This window comes from Geotrypetes seraphini, chromosome 17, assembly GCF_902459505.1.
Source record: "Geotrypetes seraphini chromosome 17, aGeoSer1.1, whole genome shotgun sequence".
In the NCBI taxonomy this organism is placed as follows: domain Eukaryota; kingdom Metazoa; phylum Chordata; class Amphibia; order Gymnophiona; family Dermophiidae; genus Geotrypetes; species Geotrypetes seraphini.
Window position 1 is genome coordinate 31,978,944 of NC_047100.1, and position 16,995 is coordinate 31,995,938.

General features: G+C 41.3%; 1 protein-coding gene across 7 annotated transcripts in view; it reads left to right on the top strand.

The window, feature by feature from the left end:
• The window catches only part of TAMM41 (TAM41 mitochondrial translocator assembly and maintenance homolog), a 330,305-nt gene that overhangs the window by 52,424 nt on the left and 260,886 nt on the right, over positions 1-16,995 (top strand). For 5 of the 7 annotated variants that reach the window (XM_033926286.1, XM_033926287.1, XM_033926285.1 and 2 more), the window contains exons 1-2: positions 11,546-11,781; positions 15,537-15,719. In XM_033926286.1, coding sequence (XP_033782177.1) covers positions 11,647-11,781; positions 15,537-15,719 — 318 coding nt within the window. In that variant the 5' untranslated portion in view covers positions 11,546-11,646. Of the gene's footprint in view, positions 1-11,545; positions 11,782-13,072; positions 13,169-15,536; positions 15,720-16,995 lie in introns of those variants that run through there. The other 2 variants (XM_033926290.1, XM_033926289.1) reach the window with 2 other exon arrangements.

Sequence of the window (16,995 nt, forward strand, 5' to 3'; positions counted from 1 at the left end):
CAGGGGCACAGAGGGGTACCACCACCCCAGGCGCCTCTGACCCTTACTATGCCACTGCATTCCCCCTCTCCTGTTAAGAAGCCATATCAGCATTTTTTATTGCTGGACACGGCAGTAGAAGCTCTGATGCTGATAGAATTCCTATGAACGTTGTAACTTTTTCTGCCACAGCCGGCAATAAAAAATGCTAAAATGGCTTCATAAAAGGGGGGATAATTTTAAACAGCAAGTTTTCTAATAAGATGTTTCAATAAATGACTTTTTCTCTGTGATTTTGTCTTCAAGTCATATTTTGGGCAGACTACATAAGAAACAGCAAAATGCATTATATTAATGCAATAACCTAATCTTGTATCTGGTTTGTAAACAGAAATATCCATAAGGAAATAATATTATCTTAATTAAATTATATGACACTCTCCAAAAAGCAGTAGAGACATTCCATAATGCATACTAATTCCCTAAAATGTTTTCTGTGGTCACTGTAGTCTCAATGTAGGATTTTAATAAAACGTGCATTAAACTGAGGCAGGCAGACCAATTTGGAAAGTTAAATTACACTGTCGAGCGTGAACATTTATCGATTACAGGAAAGCACCAGCTAATTGACTTCGAGGCTGATCAGAACCCAAAAATGCTAGGCCCAGCATTTTTCAGCTGCATACCATTAAACTGCAGTCATACAATATTGATGAATGCCCACTGCATGGCGCCTTGAGTGCACACGCCATCCTCTGGCAGACTGGCAGAATTCTCAGAACTGACAAAGGATTCTCCCAGGGAGCCCTATAACATTTCAGTTTCTTATAACTGCTGCCTTGTAGACGGCAGAAGCAGTTCAACAGGGCACCTGGTTAATCATCTTAATTCATGTTGCTTGCCTGCTCTAGGTCATTTTAAATAGGAATACTACATTAGAGAATTACACAAGGACAAATTTTCCCCTGTCCCCATGGGAACTCCTTTTTCCTTCCCATCAAGTTCCTTTCCTGTCCCTGTCCTATTCCTGCAAACTCTGTCCTCATCTGCACAAGGCTCAAACACTTTAAAATCATAAGTGTTTGAGACTTGTGCAGATGAGGACAGAGCTTACAGGAATGGTACAGGGACAGTGACTAAACTCACAGAGATGGGACGGGGACAAATTTGTCATCGTGTCATTCTCTATATTACATTAAAGAAAATAATTCAACACAATAGAAAGGTTTTCCTATCTTTCCCATTAAGTTTCTATTCTGGATGCTTTGTATGCCATAGTAAACAAATGCAGGCTGCACCATTACAAATATATCTTGGAACTGGCCACTGTTTAAATATACTGGACCTGAAAGCCTACTCATTCCTGATGCTGACAGGAGTATCATCTTTCACTGGTTACATGCACGTTGTTTGAAAGCATAAGATGGGCCATCGATTCCCATGCAGGGCATACTATAATATAAAGTCTTTTATTGAAAATCTATTAGTTCACAAAGGGTCTTCTGCCGAGAATCTGAAATAATCCAAGAGTGTTCTACTGCCTGAATATCTCCATATTTCCCTTCTTAGACATTTTTATGAGCAACTTTCATCACAGTACATACTTCTGAGAATAGGCTGCCCTGCTTTTTATACAATTCTGTCTCATTCTAAATGATATTACTGAGCAGCCTGTCAATCATTTTCCTCCAAGGTTTCAGCTTTTTATGTTTCCCACAAACTGTAATTGAGGTCATTGGCAAAGAAATTCAGAAACATGGCTCTATTTCTGTCAAGTCTCCAGTAATAGGAAAATGTTCCTCTTATACTGTATATACCAGGTTAAGGATGAAGAGTTTCTTATACGTAACCCCTAGAGAATGTTCTCCTCAATTATGGTCTTCATAGTAATTATGTCCACTAGAGGTATCAGGGGCTCAAAATAAGAAACAATCCTCTGATGGCTCTAATATGGTACAGGGTATTCTAACATAATGGTCATTAGTGACCTCAGTCTCTACTAGTTCTTTAATTCCTTCACAACTACTATTCCCTCTAAGCTGAGAGGGTGTCCCGCAACTGAGGAATCTTTATAAGTAACAACATTAGATGAAGTTTGTGTGTTTTGATCGTGGTCTGAGGTATCCTATGGTGTGTTTAGATATATCTGCAGCGTTTGCTACCTTGGACCATGTTGAGTAGATTTGGTACATGTGGCCTTGTGGGAACCGTGTTGTCATGGTTCAGTTATTTTCTTAAAGGTACAATAGACTGCAAGAAGTATGGGTGGATGGGTTTTTTCAGCGGCATCCCTTGAAAACGGGTATACTACAAGGATCTGCCCTTTTGACATTTTTGTTTAATTTGTATTTGCTTCCTTTATGTAAGATGATATTCAATTTTTCATTCCGATTCAGCCGTCTTTTACAGAAACCGTGGATCAGTTTAATGAATGAGAGTGATACAAGGCTGGATGTCTTCAAATAAGTTGATGTTAAATTTATCAAAGACCAATATAAAGTTGGTGTCAAGGGAATGTGATCTTGATAGTTGTTCCGCAACTACCATTCTTGACATTCCAATACAACTATCCACTCAAGAGAAGAGCTTGGGTGCGATATTGGATTCACAGTTGCCATTTCGTCCATATTTGTGTCAGGTAATGCAAAAAACTTTGTTTGAGTATGCTGAGCAAACTTCATTCATATCGTTCTGATTACGATTTTAAACAGGTTTTGCAACCCCTAGTATTTTCAGGTTTTGATTATTGCAACATTGCGTTTTTGGGAATGCCAGCTACTTGGCTGCATGCCCTACAAGCCCAAAATTCTGCAATACATCTTTTATATGGGTTATCTAAAGCTGAACATGTATCCTCCTATATGATTTCGTTGTACTGGTTACCAATAGAAGAGAAGAGAGAGATCACTGAAGAAGGACATCATGTTTGGGAAGATCGAAGGAACCAGGCCAAGAGGATGACCTGCAATCAGTTGGCTAGACACGTTGATAACCATGGGGATGGACAGGCAGGTTCCTGGGAGTCTTGCAGAACTTGCCTGATCCTCAGTATTAAAAATGTGATAGTGAAACAGCAACCCCTACTTGCAGAACTGTAGGCAGAGGATGCCCACTCAGCTTAGAGGGAACAGTGTGTTCACATCTCTCTGTTATGTTTGCATACCAAGCAGGCCATGCCTTTCAACGATGCATTATTTAACATGTTCTACAATGATACAGAGAAATCAATACTAATGTCAAGAATAACCAATTACAGTTTTGTCCTAGGGATGAACTCACAAAACCTGGCATATGATGAACAGCCTTGAACGTATCTGATATATGATAGAGGAGTGAAATGGCTTAGGGGCCTGCTGGCCAAGACTATAATAATAACTTTATTCTTGTATACCGCATTACCATGGAAGTTCTATGCGGTTAACAGAAGAAGAGACTGGACAATTACAGCGAAGTTACAATTTCGTTAATGTTACATTAACATTTTAGACAATGCATTTTTCAATCAAGTTACATTTACATTTTAGACGATACATTGACAGAGAAGTTAATTTTAGCAGGTAGGTAATATATTCGGAGTAGTTATGTTTGCTATGAGTTACATACAGCAGTATTACAAATAGAAGTGTAACCTAAGGCGGTAAAGAGTCTGGGGGGGAGTCAAGGTCAGGGGTGGAGGAGGGAGGAGATCGGAATATTCAGAGGAATTTGTCAAAAAGGTAGGTTTTAGTTAACTTCCTGAAAGTTTGATAGGGGGGGGAATTGGAGATGAGAGTGGAGAGGCATTTGTTCCATTTGCCCGCTTGGAATGCTAGGGATCGGTCGAGGAATTTTTTGTAGAGGCAGCCCTTCGGGGAGGGAAAAGAAAACAGGTAGGTATTTCGAGTGCGAGAGGGGCCTGCAATTTCAAGGTGATCAGAAAGGTAAATTGGTGAGGAGCCTGCTAAGGTTTTGAAGCAGAGGCAGGCGAATTTAAAGATGATTCTTGCCTCCACCGGCAAGTTCTTTTCACAAGAATAAAACAGACAGGGGGCTAGATTTTCACCGGGGTTAACTTCAGATCAAATAGATGCCAGGATTGGCCAGACAGACAGTACCCTGCCAACTGTTAATGGATTCCCTCAGGCATAAGTTGCAGGACTGTGATCTGACTTATCTGTATGGTGTAATATTGTGTTTCAGTCTATATTTTTACTTATTTATTTAGATTTATTAACTCACCTTTTTCATAAAGAGATTTACCCAGAGCGGTTTACAATGCATTGAATAGTAACCAGGTACTATATTAAGTGACTTGCCCAGAGTCACAAGGAGCAGGCAGGGATCAAACTTGCAACCTCAGGGTACTGAGGCAGCAGCTCTACTAGGCCACTTCTCCCCACATCTGTACATAATAAAATTATATATTTTTTTACTCATTACGTGCATCCTCGGTTACTGTAATACCATCAACATCATTCTAATCTCATAACATTGCCCTTTTTCTGTAACTGAAATTTTTCTACCACAAAAATCACTAATACTGAAATAGAATGCATAGATTAACTGGCAACCTGCTAAATTCCTCTATCAGAACTATCTAGTAAACCTAAATAAATAAATAAGTATGTGAAAGTATTTTATATGCTTAAGAGGTTCACAATTGAACGGAAATACATCTAAAAACCCGCCTAAATCAGTACTTGGACGACCTAAAAGATAGGTCGTCCAAGTAACGATGGTCTGTACGCCCAGAGTGAAAAGGGGTGTTTTTCGGGGAGTGGTTAGGGTGGGATGTGAGCCAACCTAGGCTTAGTTGTCCTGCAGCGATACGGGTGGTAGATGCGTGGAACAGTCTACTGGTGGAGACAAGAGACTTTGTCTGAATTCAAGAAAGTGTGGGATAACAAGTGGGATCTCTTAGAGAGAGGAAGAGATAATGGTTACTGCGGATGGGCAGACTGGATGGGCCGTTTGGCCTTCATCTGCCATTATGTTTCTTCCACTCTTTTGAAAGGAGGGGGGAATAGAAATATGTATACAAAAACTGAACCATAAAGAAGCCAGGCTCTGCATACAATGCAACACCACAGAAACATGTTTCTATGTAGAAACATGCACCTGAACCTCCATTCCTGCTGGCATTAAACACTGGTTTTCTCTACTATAGAAGGCTCTGATTGAAGATTCAGTAAATAATTATTCTCCTTTTTCTTGTCATTGTTCAGGCCTTTCTTTTATTTTTGCTTTTTTTAATTAATATTTAGCATGTTCACAGCCTGTATGCTGCCATCAACTCTCCTAATTATTTTCTTGGTTGCTTCATTATCACCCCTTTAAAAGACTTGGCTCCCTCCTTTTCTTTGACAAGCAGTAATCATGTTCTATTCTTTCACATCCCAAGAAGTTCTCACAGCTGACATATCACTGCTAAACCCACTTCTATTTCTGTTATACTGTATATTTTATTTATGGGACAAGGATTCTTTGATTCTTGAAACATAGATAGGCAATAAAAGATACAAAGATGGATATGAATGTTAAAGGTTATCACACTCTTGAGCTGTGGTTTCAGCTTTTGAGTGTTCAATTCATTCTATTAAGCACATAACCTGTATCGTGCACTGTCAGTATGAAGGGGATATTGTGAAATAAAAATGATCTGAAGTTTGTGAGGAAATGGTGTGGTATTTGAAGATGGATTCACTGTAATACTGGGACTGTCAATGAGAACTAAGTCTGGTTTTGCAGCTCTGCACAATGACTATTCAGCAGATCAGGTATTGACATCAATTGACCTGCTTTTATATGGAGATGTATTCACAGGCTGAACCCACAAGCACAGATGAGTGCACACATCTTACTAATGTGCTGAGCATGCGGACCCAAATTCACAAATGCCACTGGGTTTAAAACATCATTGAAGGACATAGTATTCATATACTGTTCCTAGGCATACAAGATTTGACATGGCCATACTTCATCAGGAGTCAAAAGAACCCTTCCAAATACATAGAGAAAAAATCACAATGCCTATGAAAAGTATGGCCCTGATTCTATAAAATCTGCCTAAAGTTAGGTGCCAATATTGGCACAGATTCTATAAAACTTAGGTGTCCACTACAGGAACATTACATTACATTAGAGATTTCTATTCCGCCATTACCTTGCAGTTCAAGGCAGATTACAAAAGAGATATAGATGGTGGGTTACAAAGGAAGATCTTTGGTCATTTCTAGTGAAGGTAAAGAGTAGATCAGGTAGGGTCAGAGAGTCTGGAAGGAAGGTATTTGTGGTGTTAAAGACTTTTTCAGGGCTTTCTTGAAGAGTATAGTTTTTATTTCTTTTCTGAATATCTTGTAGTCTGGGGATTTGGTTATCTAGTTTTGCTGCTTGGGTGGCTAGGCCATCATTTAGTTTTTTCTGTTTAACTTCTTTGATTGGAGGGTGTGTGAATGGGGGTTGTGTTTTTCTGTGCCTGGTTGAGGTAGTTTAGATGAGGCGGTTGTTCAGATAGGTTGGGCAGTCACCGTTTATAGTTTTAAATAATATACAGTAGAATTTAAATAGTATTCTTTCCTGGATTGGAATCCAGTTTGAGCTGATGTATGCTTCAGTAATATGGTCGTGTTTCCTTAGTGAGTAGATAGAGGGTCAGAGCTGTATTTTGAATTGTTTAGTCATTGTTGCAGGGCAGGGGAGGTAAAGGATGTTGCAATAGCATAGTAGACCTAGAATTAGGGATTGTACTATGAGCTGGAATTGTGTTCTTTCAAAGAATTTTTGGACTTGCCTTAGGTTTCTCATACTAAGTGTACTAATATTTAGGCATCCACAATTTATGCCAAGGTTTTCTATGCCTAAAGTTAAGCACCGATATCGGAGTCTTACAGCATGATTCACAGGGAGGTGCCTAACTCAAAACTCAATAATCGTGATCATGCCAGTACCACCCTCACCCCAAATGATCCTGTGAAAACATATATCTGGGTGTCACACTTGAAAATACAGTGGAACCTTGGTTTACGAGCATAATTCGTTCCAGAAACATGCTCGTAATCCAATTTACTCATGTATCAAAGGGAGTTTCCCCATAGGAAGTAAGGGAAACTCACTTGATTCATTCCACCGCCCCTTCCCCCTCCACCCCCATCTGTGCTGCTCCACATCCCCCCCCCATGATCCGGCATCCCCCACTCATCCACCCACCCAAACACAATTGCTTACCCTGCTCTGGCACTGGCACCAGCACCAACGCAAAGAACATGCCGGTGCCCAAAGATCCTCCCTGTTGCTTGTGCTGGGCCTTTAGCATTTGCGCATGCTCAAGGCCTTCTAGTTCTCATTCTCTCCGAGATCTCCCCAGGTATTTAAATATGAATGCATGTTTAAATACCTGGGTGCTAAAATCTGGAATGATCTTCCAACAAATTAGAACTATACTACCTACTGCATATTTCGTAAATTACTGAAAACCTATCAATGGGCTTCACTCAAACCATGATGTTTAGCAATATTATTTATAATTTTCAGCAATTTTGTTCTTATTCACCCTTTGTAATTTAAGGAGTGGAAAAGATCAAAAATGGATGAAAACTGGAATAAGCACAAACAACATCAACGCAGGAGCCATAAGGCAGTAAAAGGGACCAAAAGAGACTATGAGGAAAAAATAGCCAAGGAGGCGAAAAACTTCAAGCCATTCTTTCGATATATTAAAGGGAAATGACCCGTGAAGGAATAAAGGGAGCACTAAAGGAGGACAAAGCAATCGCCGACACTGAACATGTTATTTTGCGTTTGTATTTACCGAAGAGGATATACACAGCATAATGGAACCCATTAGGCTATATGCTGGAAGTGAAAATGGGAAACTAACAGGGTTAACGGTCAGTCTAGAAGAGGTATACAGGCTTAAAAGCGATAAATAGGCTTAAAAGCGATAAATCCCCTGGGGGTAAATGGACAATGCTCAGTCTGGAAGAGCGTCCCTAGTGGGGTGCCGCAGGGCTCAGTGCTTGGGCCCGTGCTCTTCAACATATTCATAAATGATCTGGACATAGGTACGACGAGTGAGGTGATTAAATTTGGAGACGATACGAAGCTGTTCAGAGTAGTGAAGATGCAGGGGGATTGCGAAGATTTGCAACGTGACATAATCAGGCTCAAGGAATGGGCATCGACAGGACAGATGAGGTTCAACGTGGATAAATGCAAAGTGATACATGTCGGTAACAAAAATCTCATGCACGAATACAGGATGTCCGGGGCAGTACACAGAGAGGCCTCCCAGGAAAGGGACTTGGGAGTACTGATCGCCAAGTCAATGAAGCCGTCCATGCAGTGTGCAGTAGCGGCGAAATGGGTGAATAGAATGCAAGGAATGATAAAGAAGGGGATCACGAACAGATTGGAGAGGGTTATCATGCCGCTGTACTGGGCCATGGTGTGCCCTCACCTGGAATACTGTGTCCAGCACTGGTTGCCGTATATGAAGAAGGACACGGTACTTAAATGTTTCGATCAGAGAGGAGACATGATCGAAACATTTAAGTACCTCATGGGACGTGTCGAAGTGGAAGATGATATTTTCTTTCTCAAGGGACCCTCGGCCACAAGAGGGCACCCGCTCAAACTCAGGGGCGAAAAATTTCATGGCGACACCAGAAAGTATTTCTTCACAGAGAGAGTGGTTGATCATTGGAACAAGCTTCCAGTGCAGGTGATCGAGGCAGACAGCGTGCCAGACTTTAAGAATAGATGGGATACCCATGTGGGATCCCTACAGGGTCAAGATAAGGAAATTGGATCATTAGGGCATAGACAGGGGGTGGGTAAGCAGAGTGGGCAGAATTGATGGGCTGTAGCCCTTTTCTGCCGTCATCTTCTATGTTTCTATGTTACTCGAAAGGGTCCAGAGAAGAGTGACTAAGATGGTTAAGGGACTGGAGGAGTTGCCGTACAGCAAAAGATTAGAGAAACTGGGCTTCTTCTCCCTCGAACAGAGGAGATTGAGAGGGGACATGATCGAAACATTCAAGGTACTGAAGGGGATAGACTTAGTAGATAAGGACAGGTTGTTCACCCTCTCCAAGGTAGGGAGAACGAGAGGGCACTCTCTAAAGCTGAAAGGGGATAGATTCCGTACGAATGTAAGGAAGTTATTTCAGTAAAGCCTTTGATACAGTTCCTCATAAGAGGCTGTTGAACAAACTTGAAGGGCTGAAGTTAGGACCCAAAGTGGTGAACTGGGTCAGAAACTGGCTGTCGGACAGACGCCAGAGGGTGGTGGTTAATGGAAGTTGCTCGAAGGAAGGAAAGGTGACTAGTGGAGTCCCTCAGGGTTCGGTGCTGGGGCCAATCCTGTTCAATATGTATGTAAGTGACATTGCTGAAGGGTTAGAAGGAAAAGTGTGCCTTTTTGCAGATGATACCAAGATTTGTAACAGAGTAGACACCGAAGAGGGAGTGGAAAATATGAAAAAGGATCTGCAAAAGTTAGAGGAATGGTCTAATGCCTGGCAACTAAAATTCAATGCAAAGTAATGCAGAGTAATGCATTTGGGGATTAATAATAGGAAGGAACCGTATATGCTGGGAGGAGAGAAGCTGATATGCACGGACGGGGAGAGGGACCTTGGGGTGATAGTGTCCGAAGATCTAAAGGCGAAAAAACAGTGTGACAAGGCAGTGGCTGCTGCCAGAAGGATTCTGGGCTGTATAAAGAGAGGCGTAGTCAGTAGAAGGAAGAAGGTGTTGATGCCCCTGTACAGGTCATTGGTGAGGCCCCACCTGGAGTATTGTGTTCAGTTTTGGAGACCGTATCTGGCGAAAGACGTAAGAAGACTTGAGGCGGTCCAGAGGAGGGCGACGAAAATGATAGGAGGCTTGCGCCAGAAGACGTATGAGGAGAGACTGGAAGCCCTGAATATGTATACCCTAGAGGAAAGGAGAGACAGGGGAGATATGATTCAGACGTTCAAATACTTAAAGGGTATTAACGTAGAACAAAATCTTTTCCAGAGAAAGGAAAATGGTAAAACCAGAGGACATAATTTGAGGTTGAGGGGTGGTAGATTCAGGGGCAATGTTAGGAAATTCTACTTTACGGAGAGGGTGGTGGATGCCTGGAATGCGCTCCCGAGAGAGGTGGTGGAGAGTAAAACTGTGACTGAGTTCAAAGAAGCGTGGGATGAACACAAAGGATCTAGAATCAGAAAATAAGATTAAATATTGAACTAAGGCCAGTTACTGGGCAGACTTGCACGGTCTGTGTCTGTGTATGGCCGTTTGGTGGAGGATGGGCAGGGGAGGGCTTCAATGGCTGGGAGGGTGTAGATGGGCTGGAGTAAGTCTTAACAGAGATTTCGGCAGTTGGAACCCAAGCACAGTACCGGGTAAAGCTTTGGATTCTCGCCCAGAAATAGCTAAGAAGAAAAAAAAAAAAATAATAATAATTTAAATTGAATCAGATTGGGCAGACTGGATGGACCATTCGGGTCTTTATCTGCCGTCATCTACTATGTTACTATGTTACCCAGAGAATGGTAGAAAACTGGAACGCTCTTCCGGAGGCTGTTATAGGGGAAAACACCCTCCAGGGATTCAAGGCAAAGTTAGACAAGTTCCTGCTGAACCAGAACGTACGCAGATAGGGCTAGTCTTGGTTAGGGTGCTGGTCTTTGACCAGAGGGCCACCGCGTGTGCGGATTGCTGGGCATGATGGACCACTGGTCTGACCCAGTAGCGGCAATTCTTATATTCTTAATCCTGCTCTCTGCTACCCTTCCCCGCAGTGTGAAATCACGAATTTAAAGCGGGGCTGAACTTCTGGGAAGGGCGGCAGAGAGCAGGAGAGTTGGGGTGGCATGGGCTTCATTTTGGTCTCCTTTGCCATGGTTCTCCACTTTCGTTCCGGCTGGCGCTCTCCTCCCAGCGGGGCTTGCAATGGACTGACCGTGGCTTGCTGTAACAGGTTGGGTGCCTGAGTCATTGCCTGGTACCGAGGACAAATCAAATCCAACGTCCTCGCTCCGCGTAAAATGCCTCGACCCAGATGGGCATTAAAAAAGAAGAGTAAAAGCATAAAAAAGAAAAGTTGCTACAAAGGGCAAGTGCATCTATAGGCAAAGAAGATGGTCTTTGCATGCGTGGGGATCGCTATTCAGCGATCTGTGCGGTCGGTTGGGGGCGTGATTCCGATCGCCCTGGTTTGCATGAGGACGCTTCGTGAATCAGCTCCCCGGCCATGGATCGGATCGGATCGGATCGAATCCGTTGGCTTAGTGAATCTCGCCCTAACTGGGGATCTTGTATGATGTGTAGCTAAAATGGCAGAGTACAAATAGTGTTGCATCTTTGTGAAAGTAAGGTCCACAAATGATTGAAGCAAGGGCAGAAGTGTAGACCACCTTGAAGAGGGGAGTAGAAGGGCTCTCGGTAGGAAATGCAGATCTGGCTCTTGGGCGAAGGTTCATAATGTAAACAGAGACGCCGAGAAGTCAACAGCATCAGCCAAACAAGCAAACAAAGGCCAAGTAGGACGGACCAATCAGGAGCTGCGCTGAGACGCGGCCAATGAAAGAGCAGCTCGATTTCCGGAAGCGGCGATGGGGGACGAAGTTGCTGCCATGTCCTCGTGGCTCCTCTTTCTCTTCCTTTTTTTGGAGTGAATTTCATTTGGAGGGCAGCATGTTGCCGGCTCTGGAGAGTACGGGCTTCACCCTCAGGAAGATCCTGTCTTGCTTCCCGCAGGACCTCAGCCTAGCTTTTGCTTACGGATCGGGGGTGTTCAGGCAGACCGGGACGTCGCCTAGCCAGAGTCAGGTAATGACAACTGATTTCAGGATTGAAATGATTTCGTTTCTGTATCTCACCACCAACTAATAGACTGATGAAGAGGGTCATTCTGGTAATAAGCTGAAAATATCAAATGAATAACTATAAAACTGCCAAGTAACCCAATTCCCCCTTGCCTTTTCATTTAAAAAAAACAAAAACACAAAACCCATCCCTGCTGTTTAGCAGCAACCCACTGACATGACCTCAAATTGTGGGTTCAATCCCCACACCACTCCTTGTGATTCTGGGTAAGTCACTTAACACTTTGTTGCCCGAGGTACCGCCAGGACAGATAGGGAGAAATAAGTACCTGAATGTAAACTGTTTCAAAGCGGTATATAAGAACTGTAAATAAATGACTGACTCCACCCCAAAACAGATCCCTGGTGTCTAATGCTCCCTTCCCAATCCCATACAATAAATGAGACAGCAGCAATACCATCTTCAAAAATGGTGTCAGGCAATACTCCCTCTAAAAGTTGGCCTGGTGCGTGCACATTTTTTCTTTTTTCATTTGAGTGGCAAGTTCTAAAAAAAACAGATTTGCAAGTAGTATTTTTGTGAATGACCATATAAAATCTATAAGCGGAAATCCTAGAATATATGAGTGATTGCTCATGGACTCAGCTTCGAGGGAACATAGGTGCCAGTGATATTTTTATGGGGTCGGGGATAAATCCATGGAGATGATGCTGATGGGCTTGCTTTGTGGCTTTTTTTTTTTATGCCTCCCTTCCTGTCAGTGCTTGATGTAGTCACTGCTTAGACACTGACAAAAAGGGTAACATTTTGCAATGAGCTGCAGATTAAAATTGTCTTCTACTCCTTGACTCTGACTCCTCGGTTTCTGGTACCCACGACTCCAACTCCAGGTACCCAAAATTGTCTTCTACTCCTCGACTCTGACTCCACAGCCATGGTGCTAAGTTTCAAAATTTTCAAGTTTATTAAAATATTTTTTATACCGCTTATTCTGGTTTCTAAGCGGTTAACAATATACGATTACATAAAAACAAATAATAAATTACATAAGAACGTATAAAAACAGGGATAATAGAAGTCAAAGACGTACAGACTACACAACAATGGGATAGTAGGGAAGAACTATAATTGATATAGAAAAGGTAAGACATAAAAGGATAAGACAAGAGGTAAGGTAAAAAGTAGCAGAAGTTTAAATTTAAATATAAATTTAGCCCTTAAAAGGGCAATTATTATCCAAAAGCATCTTGGAATAAAAAAGTTTTTAATTTAATTTTAAATTGTTTTTTATCAGATTCGTAGCGCAGATGGATCGATAAAGAATTCCACAAAGTGGGGGCAGTAACAGCAAAGTTATTGGAGCGCAACATATTAATAGATTTTAATGAAGGTATGACTAAAAGATTTTGGGAAACTGAGCGGAGAGATTTTGGTGTGCTATACAGGATTAGGAGTCTGTTAATAAAATCAGGTTGGTTGTTCAGTTTAGTTGTGAGTGTTAAAAGTAAAATTTTATAGCTAATTCTGTGCTCGACTGGTAACCAATGAGCGTTGATCAAGAGGGGGAAGACGTGATCATATTTTTTTGCCCCGCTAATGATCTTAATAGCAGTGTTTTGGATGATCTGTAATCATCTAATCTCCTTTTTTGTAATGCCCTTATACAGAGCGTTGCAATAATCTATGCATAAAATCATCAAAGAATGAATTAGTGTATTTAGTGCAGCTGGTTCGAGTAACTTAGATAGGGAACGTATCATTCTTAATCGATAGAAACATTTCTGGATGACTGTACTAATGTGGGAATGGTAAGAAAATTTACTATCGAAAGTAACTCCCAGTAGTTTCAAAGTTGGAACAGTTTTGATGGGTACCGATTCTAGTTTCACAGGGGCTTGGAGTGTTATTCCTTCTTTAAACAGAAAGATCATAAGTTTAGATTTATTTATGTTGAGAGAGAGTTTATTTGAATCTTACCAAAATTTGATTTTTTTCTCATTTACGATTAATGAGGACTATTTCTTCCATATTATTAAGATCGATGGGATGGAGGAGTTGGACATCGTCCGCGTAAGCAAATGTGGAAAAGCCAATGGATTGGGAGACTTGTCAAGAGAGGCGATAAAAAGATGTTAAAAAGGAGTGGGGACAGTATGGAACCCTGAGTGATACCATATTTAGAAGAAAAAGATTCAGACGAAGTTTCATTGAAGATAACTTTAGAGAATCTATCTGTAAAGTAGGATATGAACCAGTCCAGGACCTGGTCTGATATACCAACTTCCTGGAGTCGTGTTAGGAGTAAACTGGTCTATAGTGTCTAATGCAGAAGACAAATCTAATGATATGAGTAATACAGATTGATGATGATCAAGGTAGTATAATATTTTGGTGGTAAGTCCCAGCAGGGAAAGTTCTGTAGAATGGCAGTGACGAAAGCCAGTTTTATTGGGGTGAAGTACATTGGTTTTCTCAACGAAATCAGAAAGTTGTTGAAAGACGATTTTTTCTGTGAGTTTCGCCATGAATGGTATATTTGCTATGGGGCGATAGTTAGATAAATCTTGTGTGCTAATATTTTTTATCCTTGATAATCGGGTGAATAATTGATTGTTTCCAGGTCTTAGGTAAAGATCCGGATGACAAACTTGAATTGACTAAATCTTTTATGTATGGACCGAAAATGGAAGAGAATCGTTTTAATAGAAAAGGAGGAATGACTTCTGTGCTTGTCCCTTTTATGTTGAGTGTGCTAATACATCTTTGTATTTCTTCCAAACTAGGAAGGGTGAAATGAGAGCATTTAGAATAGGACAAAATAGTTGCAGAGGTGGAATCTACGTAATCTTCAGAGGAGCATGAAATGGCATTGGGTGGAAAAATGTCTCTAATTTTCTGGACTTTATCAATGAAGAATGTAGCTAGGGGTTGCACTGTAGGAGTGGGACTGGATGTATTTGTTTCCTTTTTCCTTGTAGTAAGAGATTTGACAATCGCGTATAAAGCAGAGGAGTTTTTTTGCTTTCTTGATTTTTTTAGTATAGAAGTATTTTTTGGTTCTATTTATTTCTGATTTGTAGTATGCAGCATGTTCCTTGAATTTATTGTAATTGAATAGTGATTTATTATGCCTCCATTTACGTTCTAAAGGACGTAATTGTCTTTTTAATAAAATTATTAACATGTTATTTACTGCATTTCGATATCATGGGACAGTGTTAGTGCATGGTAATGCACAGTACACCTCAGTAAATCTAGCATCACTGTTCCCTCTTAGATGAGCAGGAGTCCTCCATCTACTGTCCTGCTGGTGGTAGGGTTACCATATAGCTCCAAAAAAAGGAGGTCTGATTGAGACATCTGGGTTTTACTTCCTTTGAAAGCAATGGAAGTCAAACTCGGATGTCTCGATCTGCCCTCCTTTTTCTGGAGCCATATGGTAATCCTAGCTGGTGGGGAAGAGCTGTTTCACTATTACATTTTCAGTTCTGGGGGACAGGCAAGCTCTGGCGGGCTCAAGTGCTTGAAAACACAATATTGTCCCTAGTGCTTGGCAGTAGTGCAGTTGGAGGACTCCTGCTCAATTTAGAGAGAACAGCGTCTAGTGCCTGTTTATCACTTGCCATGCACCAAGCTTTGTTATAATATTGTTTTAGTTTTATGCGAGTTGCTTGGTCCTTTGGCACGTGCACCGAGTATTGCTTTAGAAGCGTTCACAGACAAATCATATTCTCCCTTGTTTTTCTCTGATTTTTCAGAGCAATATGGTGGACTTCGTATTTGCTGTAGATGATCCTGTTACCTGGCATGGAATGAACATAAGGCTGAACAGGAGCCATTATTCATTTATGAAATATTTTGGACCTAAAAAGATCAGTGGTTTACAAGACAACTATGGAGCAGGGGTTTACTACAATACTTTAGTACCCTGTGATGATAAGGTAAGAAATGACATGGCCATTATCTTTCCAAAAAAAAAAAAAAAAAACCCTCCTGGGCTTGTTTGAGTTTCCTAATTAGCAAATGCTAGGCTGGATCCTGAATTAGATACCTAATAGGAATGTTGATTTGATTTGATTTACTGTCGATGTGCAAAATAAAATGTGCTTGAAACAAGAAATCAACATGGGGGAGGTAGTTACATCAGACATAGAAAGATTCTGGAAAAAAATTACCACCAAGGGCACAGAGTGGGAATCTATTCTAGGAAGGAAAATAGGTTCCATTACAGAATACTAGTAGTCACTCACATAGATTTATAGGTTCAAGTGCCTAAAAGTGGTAGGTAACCTTGTAACTTATAATATTCTGTAAGTTACGTGCATAAACCCCTCTGTGTATCCTTCTTGCTATGTAATAGTAATGCTATGTAAGTTAATTGGATATTTGTAGAATAGCGCTTATGCATGTAAATGCACAAATGCTGCCTTTGTGCACATGTACCAGAGGAAGGGTCTGTGGCTCACTGGTTCAACTGCTGCCTCTACACCCAGAGGTTATGAGATCAAATCCAGGTGCTGCTCTTTGTGATCCTGGGCAAGTCGCCTAATCCTCCAATGCCCACTACTTTGAATGTAAGCTTTGAAATGGCAAAGCCACAGAAAGGCGGTATACAAATCCCCATTCCATTTCCCCTCCCTTATTCTAAATATTTGCTTGTGTAACACATGCATAAATGTGGGTACATAGGTTATAGAAATGCCCTTTAAGGATCTGACTATCTGCTATCCACTTTGGCTTGGAGAAAGATTAAGCATTATCAGAAGCTGGTTTGAGTACCAGGTTTATAAAACCACTTTGAATTCCTAATGGGAAGGATGAAAGTAACAGAAAGGTACAGCATTTAGCCGCCTGATTAAAAGATAAATGACAAAGGACGTTAAACTGGTTTCCAGACTGTTTAGCCTGCATGCATTTTATTGGCGGATTATCAAAGCGGCTTATCGCTCTCTTTAGCAAGCTTTCTAACAGTCTCTGACACTACCATGCAATTGGGCTCTTCAACATTGAAATGAGCACTCTGGTGGATTTTTTAAAATTGCTGAGTTATTCTTCAAGAGTGGTGTTGGCTTTTGGTGACAAAAATCAGCGACTGGTCCAGGTGTGCAGGTAGAGTTACAGCACTATTTAAAACCCCAGCAGCAGCAGAGATGCCCACTTTGTCCCGCTGCCACACAATGCCCAGCACCCTCTCTCCCTTACCTTGATTTAGATGGC